General features: G+C 45.8%; 2 protein-coding genes across 9 annotated transcripts in view; one reads left to right on the forward strand and one right to left on the reverse strand.

Annotated features, from left to right (window-relative positions):
• IFT81 (intraflagellar transport 81) overlaps positions 1 to 22,267 on the reverse strand; it is a 188,960-nt gene that overhangs the window by 110,803 nt on the left and 55,890 nt on the right. The window lies entirely within an intron of this gene.
• Positions 11,560 to 22,267, forward strand: part of P2RX7 (purinergic receptor P2X 7) — a 44,828-nt gene continuing 34,120 nt past the window's right edge. Inside the window, exon 1 of one of the 3 annotated variants that reach the window (XM_073881161.1) lies at positions 11,560 to 11,825. In XM_073881161.1, the coding sequence (XP_073737262.1) occupies positions 11,701 to 11,825 (125 nt within the window). In that variant the 5' untranslated portion in view covers positions 11,560 to 11,700. The remainder of the gene's footprint in view (positions 11,826 to 22,267) is intronic. The other 2 variants (XM_025889748.2, XM_025889747.2) reach the window with 2 other exon arrangements.

The raw sequence follows: 22,267 nt of genomic DNA on the forward strand, positions 1-22,267 counted from the left end.
GGCAGTGAGCAGAACTAGGGTGTGCTCCCTATCCCTTCTTCCTGGGGCCTCCAGAGACTCTGAGCTCAGCCTCTGGCCTGCCCCTCGGCTCCAGCCCTCATTTTCTGTTTGCTGTGCCTGTCCTGTCTCATGTCACCATCTCCACGCTTCTGGGCTCAGTCTGGTGCCCTGGCCCCAGGTCCTCTCCATTCCATTGACTTCTCCATGTAACTTGATGCTCTTGAGCTGGATTGAGACTACCCTGATGAGTGCCACATAACTGGCTCAACAAAAAGGGTCAAAGCAAGTCAACGTCTTTGACAAGAGGTACTGTCAATTTCATAGGGCCAAGTTTGATTGTGAGGAATAAATAGTCAAACTATGTCACTGTGGCATAATAAGTAATATATATTTGGTCTCTGCTCCTGATTTAGGGCTGCTAAAACCCTTGTAATTTCCTGAGTGAGAGGAGTGCTAAGAGAATCTTTTGTTTTAATATTTGGTCTTTGACCCTGGTTCCTGACACAGAGCTCCTAAATCCCTTGAAATTTCCTTGTTGATAAAAGGGTCTTTTGTCCTAGTGAGGTGACTCTTGGTGGGCTCCTGGAGAGCTTCAGGATGGGGGACAGTCACCAGAAAGACCAAGCCATGACTAGGAGCTTAGCACTTTCAGGCCCGCCCCCCATCCTCTGGGGAGAGGAGGAGCTAGAGATTAAGTTAATAACTGATCATGCCTACGTAATGAAGCCTCCATAAAAATCCCTAAACTATGGAGTTTGGAGAGTTTCCAGGTTGGTGAACACCTCCACATGCTGAGACAGTGGTGTACCCGAACTCCATAGAGACAGAAGCTCTGTACTCAGAACCCTTCCAGTCAGATGTACCTCTTCATCTGGATGTCCATCTGTATCCTTTATTATATCCTTTACAATAAACTGGTAAATGTGTTCTCCTGAGTTCTATGAGCCACTATAGCAAATTACCAAACCTGAGGAAGGGGTTGTAGGAACCCCCAATTCGTAGCCAAGTCTGTCATCTGGGGACCCACTGCTTGTGATTGCCATCTGAAGTGGGGGCAGCCTTAAGGGACGGAGCACTTCACTTGTACGGTGTACACTAACTCCAGTTAGTTAGTATCAGAATTGAATTGTAGGACACCCAGTTGGTGTCCACACATAGTTGGAGAACTGGTTAGTGTGGAAAACCCACACATTTGGTGTCAGAAGTGGCATGAATACAGAGACAGACAGAGGTTTTTCCTTTTATTCACACAAGGGCTTGCTATGCACATACTCAGACAGAAGTATGGAAGATGGGATTTCATGAAAGAAAAAAACCCAAAAAACAAAGAAGAGAAGTTGTAATTGGGTCAGGCCTCTTGGGAGTCCAGAACCAGGGAGGAATTCTCTATTCTGGATCACTTTAGGGACCCATGGCACTGGTGGGTCTTCATGCCGCAGGCCTGCCCTCAGCTCCTCTCTGTCTTCCCTGTTTCTCTGCTCCTTCTTGTTTCATGTCCTAAATTTCTACCTTCTCAGCACAACTTTATTCTCCTTTCCTCCTCTCTTCCCTGTATCTGAATGCCTTGCTGCAATTAAACAAATGGTTTTTATGTCTGCTTTAATGACAGAGATAGTGACTCGCTAATACAGGGAAGGCATTTCCCCTTCCAAGGGTGATGTATTCAGCTTTTTAAAAAATACTTTATTTTTTTAGTAATCTCTACACCCAATGTGGGGCTCGAATTCCCAACCCAGAGATCAAGAGTTGCAAGCTCCACCAACTGAGCCAGCCAGGCGCCCCTGTATTCAGCTTTTGAGTTAAAAAGGAGAAGCTGTCAATCCCATGTGGCTATCTTGGTAGGTAAAAAAAAATTTTTTAAATAAATAAGCAAGCAAATAAACTTGGTTCCTCAAAATATTAAATAGAATTATGATATGATCCGTCAATTCCACTTCTGGCTATATACCCCCAAAGAACTGAAGACAGGGATGTGAACAGAAATTTGGGCAACCGTGTTTATAGCTGCATTATTCACAATAGCCAAAGAGGTGGAAACAACCTAAGCGTCCATTGATGAACAAATGGATAAACACAATGTGCTCTATCCACACAATAAAATATTATTCAGCCTTAAAAAGAAAGGAAATCCTGACACATGCTACAACATGAATGAACCTGGAAGACACCATGCCAAGTGAAATAAGCCAGACCAAAAAGGACAAATATTGTATGACTCCCAATTATATTGAGGGACCTAGAGCAGTCAATTACATAGAGACAGAAAGTGGTTTCCAGGGGCTGGGAGGAGAGAATGAGGAGTCAATGTTTAATGGGGAAAGTTTCAGTTTGAGGTGATGAAAGGGTAGGAGACAGATGGTGGTGACGATTGCACAAATATTGTGAATGTACTGAATGCCACTCAACTGTACACTTAAAAATGGTTAAAACGGTAGAAATTTAGGTTATGTTTATTTTACCACAATCCTGAAAAAAGTTTTTGGGTTTTGGAAAGTTAGAGAGAGTCAACCCATCCATCATTTGAGTGAGAGCATCTCTTGTGTTGGCTGGACTAAAAGAGAAACTGGCAGAACTCACAGGGAATGAGAAAAGGGAAGGAAATGGAGGCTTCGGGTATACAAGGTAGCAGGTACCTGAGCCACATCCAATAGCATATTCCATTATCTATGACCACGAGATGCCAGGGCAAGGACACAAAGGAAAAGATGACAGAACAGTTGGCCTGCAAGGGTGATGGACCTAAGACATCTCCCAGCACCCAGGAATGTCTGCCTCTTGGCATTTAGGTCCTTGCTTGTCTCTGGTCTTCAAGGATGCTGTCCACTGTCATACCAGTAAGTTGTATCTCTGCCTGTTCGGGGGTTTTAGTGATGTTGTCTGCAAGCCTCCCAGTGAACTTCATAAGGGTTCCCCAGCAATGCTTCTTAAATCAGAATCCTTTGGGTATGAGTTAAAAAAAAGCACAGTTAAAATGACTTAAACAACATATATTAAAAAAGAAATCCCAGGTAGGGTGGCTCCAGAAGTAGTTAACACAGTGGCTCTAACCAAGTTCTTTCCATTGTTTTGCCCTGCCATCCTGAGCATATCACATTAGAAGGACCATTTCTTCTCATGTCTCTTTCTTAGGAATGACCTCCTTCTTCAGAAGATCCCTAAAAAACTTCACCTCATGTTTCAGTGGCTATAATGGGCTTTTGTGCCCACTCCTACAGGTAGACTGGGATTTACATGATACCCCTGAGATGGGGATAGGGTTATTTTTCCTGAGGGTTTGAAACCTGAACAAAATTGGGGACACTGTTAACAAAGAAAAAGAGAATAGATTTTTTTTTAAAGATTTTATTTATTTTGACAGAGAGACAGTGAGAGAGGGAACACAAACAGGGGGAGTGGGAGAGGGAAAAGCAGGCTTCCTGCTGAGCAGGGAGCTCGATGCAGGACTCCACACCAGGACCCCGGGATCATGACTTGAGCCCAAGGCAGACACTCAATGACTGAGCCACCCATGCGCCCCAAGAGAATAGATTTTTAGTGGACAGTTGAGGGTCTGCTAAATCCTCAGATACTGATAAGCTCAGGGGATTAACTGACACTTGGAAAGAGTTATTTTGGACTTGCTTCTGTATTGACCAGTGGGTCAGGAGTATGATTTCTGATACTCTGAGTCAAAGATGGCTCACCTCCAGGTTTCACTCCAGCCTGTGAGAAGGGGAAAGAGAACGGTGGGGGGCATGCTCTTTTGCTTTTTATGTCATGACCTCAGCACACAGAGTCCCTACTACTTCCTGCCCCAGGTATAACCTGGCTCCCCTCTGAGAGTCCTTGAAGCCCTCCCCAGAGGATGCTAGTCCTTTCTCCACTCTCCTGGTGTCCTCTATGCTTCCCACCTCTAGTTCCAGGTCAGTGATCGTCCATCTTGAGTAAACTCTGAGGCTCACAGCATCTGGCTGAACCACTTTCTATGCCTTTTCATTGCTGATGTTTACTAATCAATCAATCAATCCATCTATTTTTAGGAGACTTTGGCATTTAGCTCATCCTTCCTCCCCACCCCAGTTCCTACCACCATGTTGATGACTTTAATGATTGTAAGACTACCCAACACCTGGTCAACCTCTTAGCCCCTTGGCTCTTGTCCCTCCTCATTTCAATGATCTTCGCCTTCACTCTACTCTAGCCACCACATCCTTTGACCATGTCCTGGATGTCAGTTTCTCCAGGAATGAATCTTCCTCTAAAGTCTTCAATTTCTCTGGCCACAAGCTGTATCTTCTGTTCTTCAGTTATTTCAGGCTTAGCAGTTCTTTGAACTCCAGGATCCCTTGATTCTTCTAATTTCTCCTTCTCGTGACCCTCCTTCCTTCACTTCCTTCCTTATCCAGCAGAGATTCCCTGGTTCTCGTTTTATTTTATTTTTCAATTTATTTATTTATTAGAGAGAGAGAGAAAAGAGCACTTGCGAGTGGGGTGTGGGGGGAGAGGCACAGGGAGAGGGAGAGAGAGAATCTCCAGCAGACTCCCCACTGAGTGAGGAGCCCATCTCGGGGCTCAGTCCCACAATGCTGAGATCATGACCTGAACTAAAATCAAAAGTCAGACGCTCAACCAACTGAGCCATTCAGGCGCCCCCTTGGTCCTCATTTTAGCTACTTTCTTGCCAGTGCTTGAGTAGTAGATACTGTAGGTGACTGCCCAACATCCACTCCAACCAAGATGATGGATCCAAGCTGGTCATGGTCATTTCCGCTCTCTTTCCAGGGGAGGATCAGGTGTGTGACTCACTTCTAGCACTAGAGAGTAGAGTGAGGGTGAGGAGAAAGGGACTCGGGGAAAGATTTTCCCATCAAAGAGACAGAAGAACTGATTATTTTTCTTTCTGAGGATGAACCAACAACAAGACACTGCAGGCAGACAGAAAAGAACCTGTGTCCTTGGTTACGTTTTCAAGCCACTAAATCAGCTCCTAAGTTTTGTCCTCCCTATATATGAGATAATAATTTCTTTTATATTTAAGCCAGTTTGAGTCTGGTATTCTGTTACCTTCAGACAAAAGCACCCTTAATAACGCAATTCTCAACTTTCAGCAAAAGCTCAGCCCTGGATCAATGAAACCTTCCTTCTATTCTACTTTCATATTTGTCCTGCTAAGACTGATAGAGAGAGCAATGGGTCCTTTGTCCTCTAGAAACCTCAGACACCTCTGTACCATCCACCATTAGAAGGAAATCCCCAGTTTCCCACCCATCCCCAGCCTCTGTGTTTAGGGTTGCAAAAGACCCAGTTATTACCTGAAGTGGCCAGCTGTCTTGATCAGAAAAGAGATTTTTAAAGTTCCAAGGAGGGTGCATGTATTGGGCTTGGATGGAGTGGACGGAAGGGGAGATCCTGGGATTAAAAGAAGTCCAGCATTCATGAGAAGTATAGAGCAAGTTTACCCAGAATAAATTGAGTGAACCAGTCATTCCCAGTGCCTGGGTTAGGTTGGGAGGGAAAGAAAGGCTTTCTGCTCTGTGTTGTGGGGCTGGCAAGGGAGAGGATTCCCAGGGAAGGGTGACTTAGGGGGAAGAAGGGGCACAGATGCAGCTTCGCTCACACTGCTTTAGGAACAAATGTAAAAGACCAAAATAGACATGGTAGATACCAGTGATTACAAATTCTAAAACTATTTGAACCACTTGGCAAAACCTGATGGGTTCCTGGATGTGGAGGTGGGAGGTAGATCCTGTAGGTGGGAAGGCCCAGGCCCCTATTATAATCTCAGTCACGTAGACGTTGCGATAACCAATTCATGGTTTTTAATTCTCAGTGCCACACTGGAATTCCTGTTTTCCCTGTTGGCTCTTCTCCTGTTCACCACAGCAACTGTTTTGATTCTTCTTCACTCTCATCAAACCTCCCACCCCTCTGCCTTGTCTTTCTCTCTCCTCAGGCACATCTGCCTCTTCTTTCACACAGAAAATGGATGCCATCTGACTGGGCCAGCCCTCCCTTCCTCACTTACCTGCAACTGTACTCACCTTTTCCTCTATCCCACAGATTGAGTCAGCAGGGCTGTTCAAGAGAACTTTCTACAATGGTGTACATGTTCTGTATCTTCACTGTCCAACACAGTATGAGCCACATGTGGCTACTGAACACTTGAAATATGGTGAGTACGAATGAAGAACTGAATTTCAAATTTCATTCAATTTTAATTAATTTAAATTTAAGTGGCCACACGTGGTTAGTGTCTACCCTATTAGGCAGCACTAGTTTAGTGTAATTCAAAGAAAAACTGTTTGAATACCAGGGCACTAGAATCTCTCCTAACTTTGTGAAATCTCTAAGCAGTAGACCCTTGACCAACTTATTATAAGAATTCTGAATTAGATGATGAGAGGCAAGGAAGAGAGGGTCAGAAAGGCAGGTTCACGAGAAATTGCCATGGAGAAATATAGAGGGCGAAAAAAGCACTTGACAAGGTCACGAGATTGAGCCTGGATGCAGTGGGCTCCTCACTCAGCTGGGAGTCGGCTTGAGATTCTCTTCCTCTGCCCCTCCCACATGCATGCACTTTCTCTCTCTCTCTCTCTCTCTCTCTCTCTCCCTAAAATAAATAAATAAATCTTTTTTTATTTATTTTTTAAGATTTTATTTATTTATTTGACAGAGAGAGACACAGCGAGAGAGGGAACACAAGCAGGCGGAGTGGGAGGGGGAGAAGCAGGCTTCCTGCCGAGCAGGGAGCCCGATGTGGGGCTCGATAACAGGATCTTGGGATCATGACCTGAGCCGAAGGCGATGATTAACGACTGAGCCACCCAAGCGCCCCCGTGGTGAGAACTTATTAATGGGGAAACTATAATGTCCTGCGCTTAGGTTGTACTTTCGGTTTGTCTGAAGCTGTGTGGTCCCGCCTCTGCCTGTCTCTCTCTGCACCCACTGTGCATCTCCCTAAACACCAGACTTCTCTGTTCCTCTGGGGGCATGTCACCAAACAAGGCCATCATGGCATCCACATTAGGTAGCCACAGTTCACATGAGAGAAGTTTATAGTTTCCCTATTAGTAAGTTCTCACCACGGGGGCGCCTGGGTGGCTCATTCGCTGGGCGTCTGCCTTTGGCTCGGCTCAGGAATCCAGGGTCCTGGGATGGAGCCCAGCAGGCTTTTTTTTTTTTTTTTTTAAAGGTGGGGGGGGATGCCTGGGTGGCTCAGGCAGTTAAGCATCTGCCTTCGGCTCAGGTCATGATCCCAGGGTCCTGGGATTGAGTCCTGCATTGGGCTCCTTGCTCAGCAGGGAGCCTGCTTCTCCCTCTGCCTGCCTGTCTTCTGACAAATAAATAAATAACATCTTTAAAAAAGACAGGGGGGCATCCAGTTATCTTTGTTTAGATTCTCTACCAAAATGCAAAATGTGCACAACACAAACACAAACAGAATGGTGACTTGCATGTCCCTTTGTGTAGCTGATTTTGATCATTCCATCACATTTCAAACAGCTACACATCTTTTGAAATATAGAAAGTTAGAATACCCCATTCCCCTGCCTCCACCAACCTCCTCTAAATGGCTAGCCAATTGCTCTGAGACAATATTTTGAGTAATTTTTCTCCTTTGATTTTAAATGCTTTGGTCATTTGCTAAGTACTCACCTATCTTTGTGTTCAATACTTGACTCCATCGTGTTCCATTAATTTACCTGTCAGTTTCCTCCTCACTAGGGCCCTTGAATTATACAGTTTTACATCGCTGTTACTATTTCCTGTCTTCACGGGCTTGTTCGGGAACCGCCTTCCATTGGCTCCTGGATACACACTCCTTCCTCATTCTCCTCTCCTTCCCTGATGCCTCTTCGTCCCCTTGGTGTTGGATCCTTCAGAGATCCACCCTCAGGCCCCCTCCATGTCACTATACCCTCTCCCTGGACAGATCCCCTCCCTGCCTCCACTCTTGCCCCTTCCATCCGCTTTCCACGGAGCAGCCAGAGTGATTTTACTAAAGTGCAAATGAGGTCATGCCACGACTCTGCTTACAGATCCACCTATTGCTCTCAGGATAAATTCCTGACTCCTTAACAGCAGGCAGCCACAGAAGGTTTAAATAGACTGAGTTTTCCCAAAGTGGACCCTGAGACAGGATTCAGGGGCAAGTAGTTAATTTGGGAGGTGAGGCCAGGAAGGGCAGTGGGCAAGTGAGACAGGGAGGGAATGCAGCCAATACAGGAAGCACTGAAGAACAGGTCACTGCTGTAGGCATCTGGGACTCAGTCCCACTAGGGACCTCTGGTCACAGACCGCCGGACTGCCTCAGCGTTGTCCCACCTGAGAGCAGAGGATTTAACCTGAGTCTCCCAGCCTAGCAGCCTCTATTCTCTGAGAGTCGCACTTCCTCCTCCCTCTCCTTATTTTCTTTCCTTCCTTCCCCTTCCCTCCACCCTTAGCCCTCCTCCTCCACCCCCTTCACCCTCTTCTACACCCCTCCTCCCCAATAGGCCCCCGAAGCCGTGTTTCTTCTGTGACCCCGCCCACAGCCTTAGGTGATTGGACCAGAGATAGATAGCTAGACCAATCAGATTCACTCTTCTGGGACTCTGGAGTTAAGTAGTTGGGTCTGTGGTCTCATGTGAACTGTAGCCACCTAATGCGGATGCCATGATGGCCTTGTTTGGTTACATGCCCCCAGAGGAACAGAGAAGTCTGGTGTTTAGGGAGATGCACAGTGGGTGCAGAGAGAGACAGGCAGAGGCGGGACCACACAGCTTCAGACAAACCGAAAGTACAACCTAAGCGCAGGACACTATAGTTTCCCTATTAATAAGTTCTCACCACGGGGGCTCCTGGGTGGCTCAGTCGTTGGGCGTCTGCCTTTGGCTAGGGTCCGAAATCCAGGGTCCTGGGATTGAGCCCCGCATGGCGCCCCGCATCAGGCTCCCTGCTCAGCGGGGAGCCTGCTTCTCCCCCTCCCACTCCGCCTGCTTGTGTTCCTGCTCTCGCTGTGTCTCTCTCTGTCAGATAAATAAAATCTTTTAAAAAAAAAGTTCTCACCACGTTTCCTGCACTTGAGTTTTGTGAGACAACAGTGTTTCCTCAAAAAACTACCTTTTCTGCTAAAGAAAGTCACTTGATTTTTCTGACCTGTAACCAGAAACACACACCCTTGAGAAGATAAATTCACCCAAGCGGCCAAGCCCCATTCCATTCGTGACTTGACTTCCTACTTTACAAAGAAACAGAAACCACCATTCTTGACATTCCACTTTGAACATCTTTGAATGGCTCGAATATTTCCATCTTAGCCACCCCTTCCCACAATTTTCCCTTGACTACACTTCCTGTTAAAAACCACCCTTACCCTCAAGCTGAGTTTAAAGTAGTCCACATTCGTGTCTCTACTCTCTCCCTCGAATCAGTGCCTACATGCACTATTATTTTGCACGGAAGTGTGCCATTCTGAAGATGTGATTCTAAGTGTCTATGGGATTTTTAGGTCTGGAGGTTCATAGACTGTACGGGTTTGGAGCTCAGAAGGCAGATTTGGTCTGGAGATAATAGATTTTTAAAATCTATCCGTGATTTTTAAAAAAGTAATGCATGAGTACGGTAGAAAAACTTCACAGAAAGGTGATAAATAAGTCGCCTGACAAACACTGACAAATCCCCCAGTTCCCTCCCCAGAGACCATCTTATATATCCTTCAGACACAGCCAGCTTCACCGACATGGGACCTGTGCAGTACATAAGGACCCACACATAGAAGGGACCTGAGCTTGATTTAATGCTCTGCTATTGCCATCTTGAAATTCTTAATCTTGAATACGGCACCCCACATTTTCATTTTGCACTGGGCCCCCAAATTATGTAGTAGGCCTATTTCCAGCTATATTCCATGCATAAACACATGATATACACATGTACCCCTCTTTCCATCCCTTTTTCTTTTAGCATTTGGTGATTCTTAAAAGAATGTGTGTGGGTGAAATTTCCCAGGGAGAAGATGCAGAAGTTATTAGTGCTATTCACCAAATATGTCTGCTTCTTCTGTTTCTGGGCACAGAGGGGGATATATGGTGAACTGCATTTCCTGGTTCCCTGGTAGTTAGATGGGGCCAAGTGACTAGTGTTGACAAATGAGTTAGGGGCTAAAGGAAGTGCATCATTTCTAGGTCAGAGTATTTTTTTTTTAAGATTTATTTTTTTTTAAGATTTTATTTATTTATTTGGCACACACAGAGAGAGAGCGAGAGCAGGAACACAAGCAGGGGGAGCAGGAGAAGCAGGCTTCCAGCCTAGCAGGGAGCCCAATGCGGGCTCATCACTAAATATGGCAACTGAGAACTCAGTCGTAAGCTTATTAAGAACAGTATCCATAAAGTGGTGGTAGGAGAAATAGTAGACAGAGGGCTGAGGAAGCATAGGGAAGGGCATGAGGGATCAGTGTATGCGTTCAACAGAAAGATAGGAGCCCTGCCATGTGCACTTATGAGAAGGGCCAAGAAAATTTAATCTCATCTTCCTTCTGCACTCCAGTGTCCTGAACCAAGAGCCAGGAGGTAAGGTACTCTAAAATCATAGGTTATCAGAAAATTTGCTACTGGAAAATGCATCAGTAAGAATGAAATATTCCACTTTTGCCTGGAGGATCTAAGTCACCTTGCCACAGAGAAGCAGCCTCAATTTGCATCTTTGGTGCAGAGCTTCAGATAAAAGGTTTCTAGACACAACCTTCAACACCTGTCTTAGCTTTATTACTTTCAAGGAAGCAGAGCCCTGGGTCCACTTGGCAATCCAGATCTGAGATTGACCGTTTTATACAAACCTGCTTTGTTTTGAGCCTATCAAAATCTGCTTTCATTCAAATCTAATCTAGACTCCACCATCACTCATAATCCTATGATAATTCTGTCCCTTTGATGATGGTGGTAGCTTCTCTGGCATGAGCTCTTTCTCACTGAAGGAGTCAGTAAGCCTCATTTTGCTAAATGGCAAGTTTGTTTCCGACAGTCTTAGGCTGCTTGGGCTAGGTCACGGGCATAACTCTGGGGGCAGGGCAGAGAGCGGATCTCAATGGATCTCAAGGGTCACGCAGGAAATTATCCAGCATAGAAATAAAGTCTCCTCCCCTCCCAGCCCCAGCAATTCTGATTCCCCCTACCGTCTACAGACCAGAGTGCTGTGGAGGAAGTGTGGAGAGGGAGAAGAGGGAGACCTTCATTCACCCGGCGTTCACAGACATCTGGGGCTGAACAAAGTGTTGTAGAAATGAATCAGTCAGCCTCTGAGTGGGCCTCGAGGCAATAGGAAGATCTAGGCCCTTTATTAAGGCACAATGGAAGCACTGGGTCTCCTGACATTTGAAGGGCCGCCCCTTTCCCCCAACTGAAAGGAGTCCAAAAAAGTCAAAGGAAAAAGGGAATAAGGGAGAATGCCAAAAATGCCCTTCCTTGGAACACCATCTTTGTGCAGGCGTCTGGGGGAGGCCGACTGGAGCAGGGTCATCTGCCAGCCAGGCCTGTAGGACCTCCCTTCTCTTGTTTAACTCCAGCCCCATCCGGGTTAGCTGCCAGGGCCCGCCCCCACTCTGCCCTCACTGGAGGAACTCAAACATAAAGCCTCCTGCTAAGAATCCGTTTCATTTGGCTTTCACTGGTGGACCTGCTGTGGTTGGTCTGGGAGGGTTGAGCCCTGGTCGAGACCCTAACGGAGAGTGAGCCTCTCACCATGTCAGCCTGTTGCAGCTGGAAAGATGTTTTCCAGTATGAGACAAACAAAGTCCTCCAGATCCAGAGCGTGTATTACGGCCCCATTAAGTGGTTCTTCCACCTGCTGGTCCTTTCTTACATCAGGTAAGTGGGGCGTGGGGAGGACCCCAAATGTCTGCAGTAGTTGACGGCACAAAAATCCCCAAGGTACAGCTTCTGGTGCTTATCCTGAATTCCACGTGGTTTTAAATCTGAGACTTTTTTTCTCATAGCAAGTTGGGGCTGGAGGTGCCGGGGCGGGGGTGGGGGGCGTGTTGGGGAGGATGCAGCTGCAGGCGGGGTTGGGGGGGGGGGGGAAACAGTGCTAGTCTGCTGCGGAAAGAAGCCACAAGAGGCAAAGCGACACTTTGGGTTCTACCCCAGGCCTGCCAGGGTGAGCTGGGCAGGGCATGCCTGGGGAAACCAGGAAACAGGGCAACACCCTGGATTCCGTGGGAGAAGGCAAGGATTCAGAGCACACCTCGTGATAATCCTGGCATCTGTCTGAGTCATCACCGCTTAGGGGGGGACCAGGATCAGACTCGTCAAGGTAACTAGGTCCTCTCTAGTGTCAGGAAGGCCCCCTCTTGCTCTTTTTCATTTTTGTTTCTTAACAGCTTATTGAGATATAATTCACACACTATACAACTCACTCATTTAAAGTGTACAATTTAGGGGCGCCCGGATGGCGCAGTCGGTTAAGCATCCAACTCTTGATTTTGGCTCAGGCCGTGATCTCAGGGTCTTGGGATTAAGCTCCGTGTCAGCTCCGTGCTCAGCGCGGAATCTGCTTGAGATGCTCCCTCTCCCTCTCCCTCTGCCCCTCCCCCTGCTCGCGAGCGCACTCTCTCAAACAAATAAACAAATCTTTAAAAAAATAAAATGTACAATTTAGTGGGTTTTAGTATTCAGAGTTGTGGTGCAACTGTCACCACAATCAATTCTAGAACATTTCATCACCTCAAAAAGAAACTCCACAGCCCTAAGCCATCACTCCCAATCCTTCCCAACCCCCATAGCTCTGGGGACCAGTGGGTTTACTCTCTGTCTCTGGGATTTGTCTATTCTGGACATGTCACAGAAATGGAATCATGCACTATGTGGTCCTTTGGGGCTGGTTTCTTCCACTCTGCATCATGTTTGCAAGGTGCATCCATGTTGAAACATGTATCTCTACTTCATTCCTCTGTATGGCCAAGTAATATTCCATTGTCGGGATAGACCTTTTTTTTTGGGAGGGGGTGGACATTTGGGTTGTTTCCAGTTTGGGGCTATTATGGATAATGGATAATGCTGCTATGAATATGGGTGTATGCGTGTTTGCATGAACATGTTTGCAGTCTTCTTGGGTATTGTACCTACAAGTGAAACTGAAAGATCATTCAGTAACTTTATTTTTGACATTTTAAGGAATGACCCATTTTCGGGCATCACAATTCCAAGGTAACAGGTGACGTGATTTCCTGGTATTCTTGGCACACAATTTCTTAAAAGCAGATTCTTATATATAAGAACAGATTATTATGACAGTACCTTGTAATGATAAATATTTTTCTCTCATATGGTGGAATCTTATCTTGCATGCATTTAACTCCCTCAAATCCAGTAATGCATGTTCCATGGGAGCCTGGAGAGAGCACAATTTCAACAGGGCAATGACCGAGCAAATGTGTGCCCCAGACCAGGCATGAGATGGGGTACCTAAGTTGGGGATCCTTGCCAGTCTGTTCCCACATGCTTTCGATGGAGTGACCACCTTACCACCCTACCTGTGAATCTAGATACATACTCTCCACCCTACATGCCCCCTAAAATAAACCACCTCTTTCATCTTCACCCGGAGCAAAACTGGAAAAACAGCAACTTGTTCCAGAACTGGAGGAAAAAAATAGGCTCTGATGGACTTGTTGGAAGGTAGAAGGTCTGTTTGCTGCGCCTTGTGGACAACTGAAGGTTTTACCAAAGGCGGTGTTGACAAGACATGATTTTTTTACCTGAAGCACTGACTTTAGAAGGTAACCCCTATGTAAAATGCTAGTCCATTTTTTTTTATATTTTAAAAGATAAAATTGAAGAAAAACTATTGCCAGCTTTGTTTTTTCCCTCTGTGTTAATGGAATATCTATTTACAACCCACTGAATGGAGTCCCAAAGACCACAGCTTGGGAAATGCTGCCTTAAGTTGTACTGTGAGGCCTCAAGTTGATAAAACTGCAACTTGGCCATTTGTAAAAAGGGTAGACCCATGGTGCACAGGGATTAGGGGTGGTAGTTTGCCCCAAATAGGACTGGTGTGGACCACAGGTTGGAAGTCCAGACAGGCTCAGGTAATATTCAAGATATGTAGCAGCAGGTGGTGGGTTCTAGCCATGGAGTCCTCAGTTCAGAGCCTGTCCATACTAGGGTTGCAAAGGCAAAGAGCCAGGATAATGAAGTAAGACAGGGCTCCAGTTATTGAGACTGGGGTACAAAGAAGGGGCTGTCAATAGAAGAAATAAGACAAGAGGCTGGTTAGCTTCTCATAGTCCCTCAAAGTTCAGAGAGGACTCAAAGGCAGGGGCTGCAGCTATAGGCAGGGTCAAGTGGCTCCAGCTTCCAGGGTTACAGGATGCTGAATAGGCCTGTGCTATTTGGATAGTAAGTGTGTGTTTGGACAGTAAGTGACAGAGACCTAACTCAAGTTAGGCACCAAGCCACACAGTGGAAGAGATGGAGCTGCCCTCAGACAAGGATGGTTATAAAAGCCCAAACTATGTCATTGGGTTGGGTCTCTCTCCCCCACATCGTGGCTCTATTTGGCTTTGTTCTTGAATAGGTTCTCTATGTAGCAAGATGCCACACTCATATCGTAACTCCAGAGGAACAGGCAAGTCTTTCCTGATAGCTGTGGCATGAAAGTCCCAGGGAAGTCTCTGGTTGGTAGAGCTTGGACTACATATCCACTCCTGAACCAATCCTCGTGGCTGAGGGCATGGTGTTCCCTGATTGGCCAATCCTGAGTCATGTGCTCACTCCTGTGGCAGGAAGTAGGGACAGGGTGCAGGGCTCAAGGAGCCCAGTCTGAACCATATCCAGTGACTTTACCTTAGGAAAGAAGAATAATGTTGCCAGAAGAAATAGGAAAAGAAAGGGGGGGTGGGGCAAAGGAAAAACATCCATTACAGGGTCTTTCCAAAAGCCAGACATTCCAGAGACTTCTGAAGTCTACTGCTCTATCCTTGGCTTGTTTCAGCCCTGCACCTGGGCTGTGGAGACTCTGTCCCAGGTTATTGCCAGGGCAGGGCCCTTGGTATTCTCAACAGAGATTTCCTCTGAGAATCAGCTCCTGAATTCCACAGGGCTTTCCGATCCATGATTATGTTTTGTCCCCTGGCCTCAATGAGGTGGGAAGAATGGGATAATGATGATTATACTCCCAGGAAAACTAACTGAAAAAACCTGAATGACAATAAAAATAACTTCCTTATACAGTTGGCTTTATTTATGTCATCTCAATTGATATGCTGGGATATAAGGATTCTTTTCATTATTGCACAGATAAGGAAAGAAAAGCTATGAAAGATGGAGTTAATTTCTAAAAGATCATCCAGGTAGAAAGTGTGTTTTAAAAAGGATTCAAATCCAAAACCAATCCAATGCTCTTAACCCAGAAAGCACACTACTGAAGGGTAACTGGGCAGACTGTGAAAGTCTGAGTACTAGGCCTCCTCAATCCCTGGCCAATCAATCCTTCTTCCTTCTTCACCACGAACTTTGTCTTTCTGCATTGGCCTGGGCAAGTGCAGGACAGGGAGGGAGGCTGGAATGAGGATCCCATAAGCTTACCCTTTTCTATTGTTCATTCATTCCCCCAAATAAATTTTAGACTATCTACTATAAGTCAGGCACTATTCATGGCTCTAGAGATTATAACAGTGAGTGAAACAAAGTTCCTACAACTCATGGGGTTATATGCCAGTGGAGGAGAGAGATATGATACAAAAAAAGCAAAGAAAGACATAATAAAATATCTGATGGTGATAAATGCTATGAAGAGTAATAAAGCAGAGAACAGAGAATGATAATGGGCAAATATGAGTGCGTGTGGGATAGAGACATTTGGGCTGAGCTCTGCATGAAGGGAGGGAACAAGACATGAAGTATCTAGGAGAAGAGTATTTCTGGTGGAGGGAACAGCAAGTACAAAGGCCCTGAGGTAGAGCCTTGATAGGGCACTCAAGGAAAAGCAAGGTCAGTTTGGCTGGAGCAGAGGAAACAAGTCAGTGAATGAGAGGAAGGGCATGAACCGGAGAGATAACACTGGTAGGGGAGAAAGGGCAGATCATTCAGGGCCTTGGAGGCCACTCTGAGTTCTCTGGATTTTATTCTGAGTGAGTTGAGAAGCCGTAGGAGGATTTTAAGCAGAGAAGTAAGAGATATTTTCATTCTCTTGGGAAGATTTCCCTCCTCCTTGGAGACCAGCCCTCTCAGAAGATTGTCCAGTGAGTACAGAAGAGTAGGGAAGATTGGGAGAAAAACAGGAGAACAGACTCCACTCAAACTGCTTCTCCCTTAGCCAGTCAACCTCTGCTCAGGCCAGCAGAAAGCACCATGAGGATGGTGCTGTTGTGCTGGTTTGTGGCTGTTAAATGTAGTTCCTGGCTGGCTGCCTGTTTCATGGGAGGGTTGCCACACACCTTCCTGTGAGGTTGGGCCTTTTCCAACTGAGTGGAAGTGAGTCCACCACAGAGATGGGAGGGGACGCCAGAGGCCGGGGAGGGGCAAGTCCAACCCAGGCATGCCCCCCCCCCATGTGGTGCCTGCCACTTGAGGGCAACAGAAACATGAAGAGATTTGCCACATTCTCACCCTACCCTGAACTCCTGGGTGATGTGATAGAGATGGGGGGCTCCAGAGAAAACCCACTTCAGGAGGAGACCGCCTCTAGGAAGAGGAGAATCCAGCCACCTGATTCAAGGGACCAAAAGAACAGCGAATGCACATATCTGAAAGCAAAAAAGAGGAGCAGCCCACAGGACAGCATATTCCAGAAGCTGGTGAGAGAGGAGGGAGGAGCAGGGGCCAAGGGCAGAGAGGTAGGCAAGGGCCAGACCACGGGAAGAGTTGGAATTTGTTCCTCAGGGCCACGGGAAGCCGCTGACAGGGTTTACAGAGGGGATTGCAACCATTTGATTCCTGTTTCTAAAAGCACTCTTGGGCCTCTGTGCAGAAGGCAGACGACAGGGGGCGAGAGTGATGTGAGGAGGGCAGTGGGAGCGGCGCCGCCGTCGCCCCGATGAGAGAGGCAGTGAACCGGGTGGTAACCGGGTAGCACAGGTGGGCAGAAGTGGGCAAAACAGGGATAAGTTTTGGAGGCAGAACTGGCAGATTTGCTAGGAGGCAGAAGACGACTCTGGGTTCCCAGGTGGATGAGGATGCCTTTACTGACAGGAGGAAGACTGAGGGGCGGCACGCTTGTCGACTAACAGCATTGTCGGCCATGTCAAGCAAGCAAACAACTAGTACCATCGATCGGCATCCCTCCATTAATGTCTACCCTAAAACATTAAGGAAGCTGGAGGCACACAGTCTACTGAAATGGTCATTTCAAATGAATAAATTTAGCTTTATGGAGAGCTTGCTTTGTTGTCCTGGTTTTCTCATTTCACCCTGGAAACCGAGGTTTCTCTGTGGACCAGCTCTCACACACGCACGGGCTTCTAGGCACCACCACTCCAGCCCAGCCTCCCACCCAGGGCAGGAACCTCCCAGCCCTCCTGGGTTTTTAACACAGTGCTGAAAAGAGGAACAATGGATTATTCACAGAGCAGCACGCATCAGCTGGCTGACGTGCAAGATGCCAAGAAGGGGAGGCAAAGGTGGGACTGGAGAAGCCAGCAAGGATCATATTATGAACAGCCTTGAACTTCATCCTGAGGACACTGAGAAAGCACGGAGAGTCTTCCCCACCCTGCCACCAACATTTCATTATGAAAAATTTCAACCATATAGATTTGCCTTTTCTAGACAATATTTCTTCTCAAACTCAGCAGAGCAGATTCTATTTAGAACCAGATACCCTGCCCAATATAATACTAACATCTCCTTATTACAGAAAAAGAAACAATGACCCAGAAAAGTTAAGTAACTTAACATACGGCTATGTAGCTAGTAAGTGGTAGAGCCAAGACTGAACCCAAGCTTCTCACTCCAGAGCCCAGACTTTTACTACTAAATCACATAGAATATGGAGGAGACAGGAGCACAAATGGAGGCAAGGAGACCATTCAGCAGGCTACTGGGGGGTCCAGGTGAGAAGTGATGGCGACCTGGACTGACAGTGGTAGAGGAGAGAAGTAGATGAATAGCATTAGGAAGATAAAACAAGGTTTGACAATTGAATGGTTGAGGGGTGATGACGGATGGGATACTAAGGAATGTTTCTGGATTGGGCAACTGATGTGTGGTGGGAGAACTTATTGGGATAGGAACGGGAGGGAGCCCATCTGGGGTGGAAGATGAGTTCAGAACGGAAGGCATTGTGTTTGTCATGTATATGGGACATACAAATTTAGATGCTTAGTAGATAGACAGATAGATAGGTGAATCTGGAACTAGAGATAGAGCTTTTTATATCACCAGCGTATAGATGGTAACTAGAACCACGGAAGTAGCTACAATTGACCAGAAAGCGCAGATGTAAATGAGAAGGCCAGGACGGCTTAGAACAGATCCCTGAGGAATGCTAACATTTAGTGATGGGGAGCACAGAAGTTCCTGAAGGACTCTCAGATGGGTGGCCATGGAGATCCAAAGAAAGTCAGGAGAATGTGGATTCCAGGAAGCTAAGGGAAGAAGGGGAAGGGGTTGCATGGTCATCGGGGTCAAATGCTGCTGAGAGTTTTATGAAGATCAGATCTGTAGTACGTCTATCAGATGTAGCAAGGATGACGTTGCTGTTTACTTGGCAAGAGAGGCTTTAGAGAAGTGGTGGAGAGGGAGCCAGACTGGAGTGGGCGGAGGAGTGAATGGAGATGCAGAAGGGGATGTGGTGACTCACTCTTTCAAGGGACTTGGCTACAAAGGAGAAAAGAGGCACTGAGTGGTGGTGGTAGGAGAAGAATGTGGGGTCGGGAGAGGGTTTATTTTTAAGGTGGGAAATGATGTCGGAATGCAGATGGAAAGGAGATCAGAGAAAGGGAGATGATGAGACAAATGAAAATCACCACCACCACTCGCGCACCATCATCATCATCTGTCACCAACTAGCAACCACCAAGAAAGCTTATTCTTTTCTGGGACTAACCATTAGACATTTCTTCCTTACACTGAGCCCAAATCAGTCTCCCTGTATTCTACCCTTTAGTCAGAGTTCTGCCCCGTGATCTCTCTTGTAGTTGACACTCTTGAAATGGCTGTAACCTGCTATTGAATTTTTGTTTACTATCTCAGCCAAGCCCACAAAACCACACTCTTGTTTTGTCAAGGCTCTCTTAAGTGGTGCATGCATTCTTGCTCTGCTGGTGGAAGCATGAAATGGTTCAACTTTTTGTGGTTTGGCAAAATGAATTGAAATATGAAATGTATGCATCCTTTAACCCAGAAATTTATCTTAGGGTGTGAAATTTATCTTTGGTGTGAAAAGATTCTTTTGCAAGTACATGCCTGGTGACATGAGAGAGGAGGGAGGAGAGGCAATGAAGCATAGTGCTGAAGAGAACAGACTGAGCCTCCATGGTGAAAGATTGAATGTTTACCCCCCGAAGATCAAGAACAAGACAAGGATGCCTGTTTTCACTGCTGCTATTCAACATTGTACTGGAAGTTCTAGCCAGAGCAATTAGGCAAGAAAAAGAAATACAAGGCATCCAAATTGGAAAGGAAGAAGTAAAACACCACTCGGATAATATGATCCTATATATGGAGAATCCAAAAGAAGTCACAAAAAGCAATTAAAGTTAATAAACCAATTCATTAAAGTTTTGAGGTACAAGATCAACACATAAAAATCAGTTGTGTTTCTGTACACCAGCAAGAGGAAATTAAAAAAGGAAATTAAGAAAATAATTGCATTTATAATAGCACCCAAAAGAGCATAAGCTGTGGGGCCAGGGTTGCTACTCTGTGTCTTAGTCTTTTGGGCCACTATAACAAAATACCACAGACGGAGTGGCTTATAAACAACAGAAATGTGCTTTTCTGGAGACAGTTCTGGAGGCTGGGAATTCTAAGATCAAGGTGCTGGCAGATAAGGTGTCCGGTGAGCATGCACTGCCTGGTTCACAGACAGCCATTGTTTTGCTGTGCCCTCACATAGTAGAAGGGGCAAGGAGTTTCTGGAAACTCTTTTATAAGGGCATTAATCCCTTCAGCCCTCATGACCTAGTTACTTCCCAAAGGCCTCACCTCCTAATGCCATCACACTAGGGGTTAGATTTCAACATTTGAATGTTAGGGAGTCACAAACATTCAATCCATAGCACTATGTGGACTTAGGCTCGCTTTGTCTGTACCACAGTTTGCTCAGATATAAGGCGGGGATGATACCAGGACCTTCCTTACAGGGTTGTTTTGGGGGAGGTGAGAATTGAAAGAGTTAATATATATTATTAACATATGCTTAAAAGAGTGCTTGGCACACAGTAAGAGCTATATCTGGGTTACCAAAAAAAATGTTTACAATTGGAAAAACAGCAAAACTTCCAGTTAAATATCCACCAGGAAGAGACAGGGGGCAAATTATCACAACTCGCCTCTTCGGTTGAACTATATGGAATTGCCAGTATCTACTCCTTTGGTCTAAAAAATGAGCAATTTCATATGTTCCAATCTAAACACTAAATGCTCTGTAACCATCAAAAGTGATTCCATATCATAGATCTATCTTTATCATAACATTTATCACTACTGTTGTGGAAAGATTTAATAATATATTACTGAGTAAAAATAGCAAGTTTCATAAAGCATGTAGAGTGTGGCCATGTTTGGGTGTCAAGGTGTGGGCATAAAGAGATACCTGGAAGATACCCTGTTTCAACAGCAGTAACCTCTGGGAGGGAGAATGTTAGAAGCTTTTCATATTCTTTGTGCAGTTCTGTGAAATTTACACTTTTACAACAATTAAAGGGGTTTTCTTGAAAAATGTGGTTCATAAAACCCAAACACGGGGGCTGCCTAATGTGGCCATAGGCCACTGGCTTACCACCACCCAAGAGTGAAATATTCTACTTCTTTCACTGAAGCTTAAGATAACACTAGTTGTCTTGTCGTTTTGTTTTCTTCTGGATGATATAACACAATCTTCGTTCATATGGGCTCAGGATTATCTAAAAATTTCGGGCCTCTAACAAAAACTTCTGCCACCTTGGGTGGGCTCTGGTTTGTACTGGCATAACTTGAGTTTTTTAGTTCAAGGTCAGGATTTTACATGTATCTGTTATTTTTCCTCTAGTTGATAAACTTTAACTAATAGATTAAGATTCACTCTCTGTTCTCCATGTAGTTGAATGCGTAGAAAGTATTGTATTCTGGAATACAAGTTCTTTGAATGAGGGGAAGCATTATAAGGAAGGGTTTTCCAGAAGTGTTGGCTGATGGAAAAGAAATGCAATAGCCAAAGGAAATTAGAAGTGAAGACGATGTCTTAGTTAAGCCGTGGGTAACAAGGAACGGAAACCTCTTCACTCTAGCTCAGGAAAAGGTGGGGTAGGGTGAAGGCTGGGCGCCGGGGGGGGGCTCTTAAAAAGCTACAACAGGCCAACTATATTGGGGTAGGCTGAATAATGGCCCACAAAAGATTTCCACCCCAACCCCCAGGACCTATGAATCTGTATGGGTAAAAGGAACTTTGCAGATGTGATTGAGTTCAAGGTCTTGAGATGGGGAGATTATTCTTGATTATCTGAGTGTCCCCAGTGTAATTACAAGAGTCCTCAAAAGAGGGGAAGCAAGAGGGTCAAAGTCAGAAAAAGAAGATATGACAATGGGAGCTGAGGTTGGAGTGACGTGGCTAGGAGCCCAGGAATGCCAAGACAGCTTCTAGAAGCTGGAAAAGGTGAGGAACAGATTCTCTCGTGGAGCCTCCAGCCCTCCAGGAGTCACCTTGATTTCACCCCCATAAGACCAATTTTAGGTATCTGACCCCCAGAACTAAGAGAATAAATTTGCATTAAGACACTAAGTTTGTGGTAATTTGTTACAGGAGCAATGGAAAACTAATACAGTCGGTACTTAACTTGCCTTGGGGGTGCAGGCTCTCCTCCACTTTCTTCTCAGTGCATCTCTTGCTGTCCTTGGCCCCTTGCGGAGCTCACCCCACTGCTGAGTGAGACCGGGATGGAAATAATTGGATTCTTCTCTTGGGGTTATAAACACAGAAAGCAGAGGCTGTGGGCTCAACTTCTCCATGAGGCACAGAGGACAGTGTCCCGGGCCCACAGTTCCTTTAGGCGCCAAGAAAATGTTGGCCTTGAGGTAAGTGTCAGTTACCCAGATTTGAGGGTGGTTCACTTTCAGATCCCATCCTTTCGCTTTAGAGTTACCTTTACTCAGTGAGCCCAGGCGCTGTG

The sequence above is a fragment of the Callorhinus ursinus genome, unplaced genomic scaffold (genome assembly GCF_003265705.2).
Source record: "Callorhinus ursinus isolate GAN/ISIS: 27379988/994484 unplaced genomic scaffold, GSC_fseal_2.0 scaffold41, whole genome shotgun sequence".
NCBI classification, from domain to species: Eukaryota; Metazoa; Chordata; class Mammalia; order Carnivora; family Otariidae; genus Callorhinus; species Callorhinus ursinus.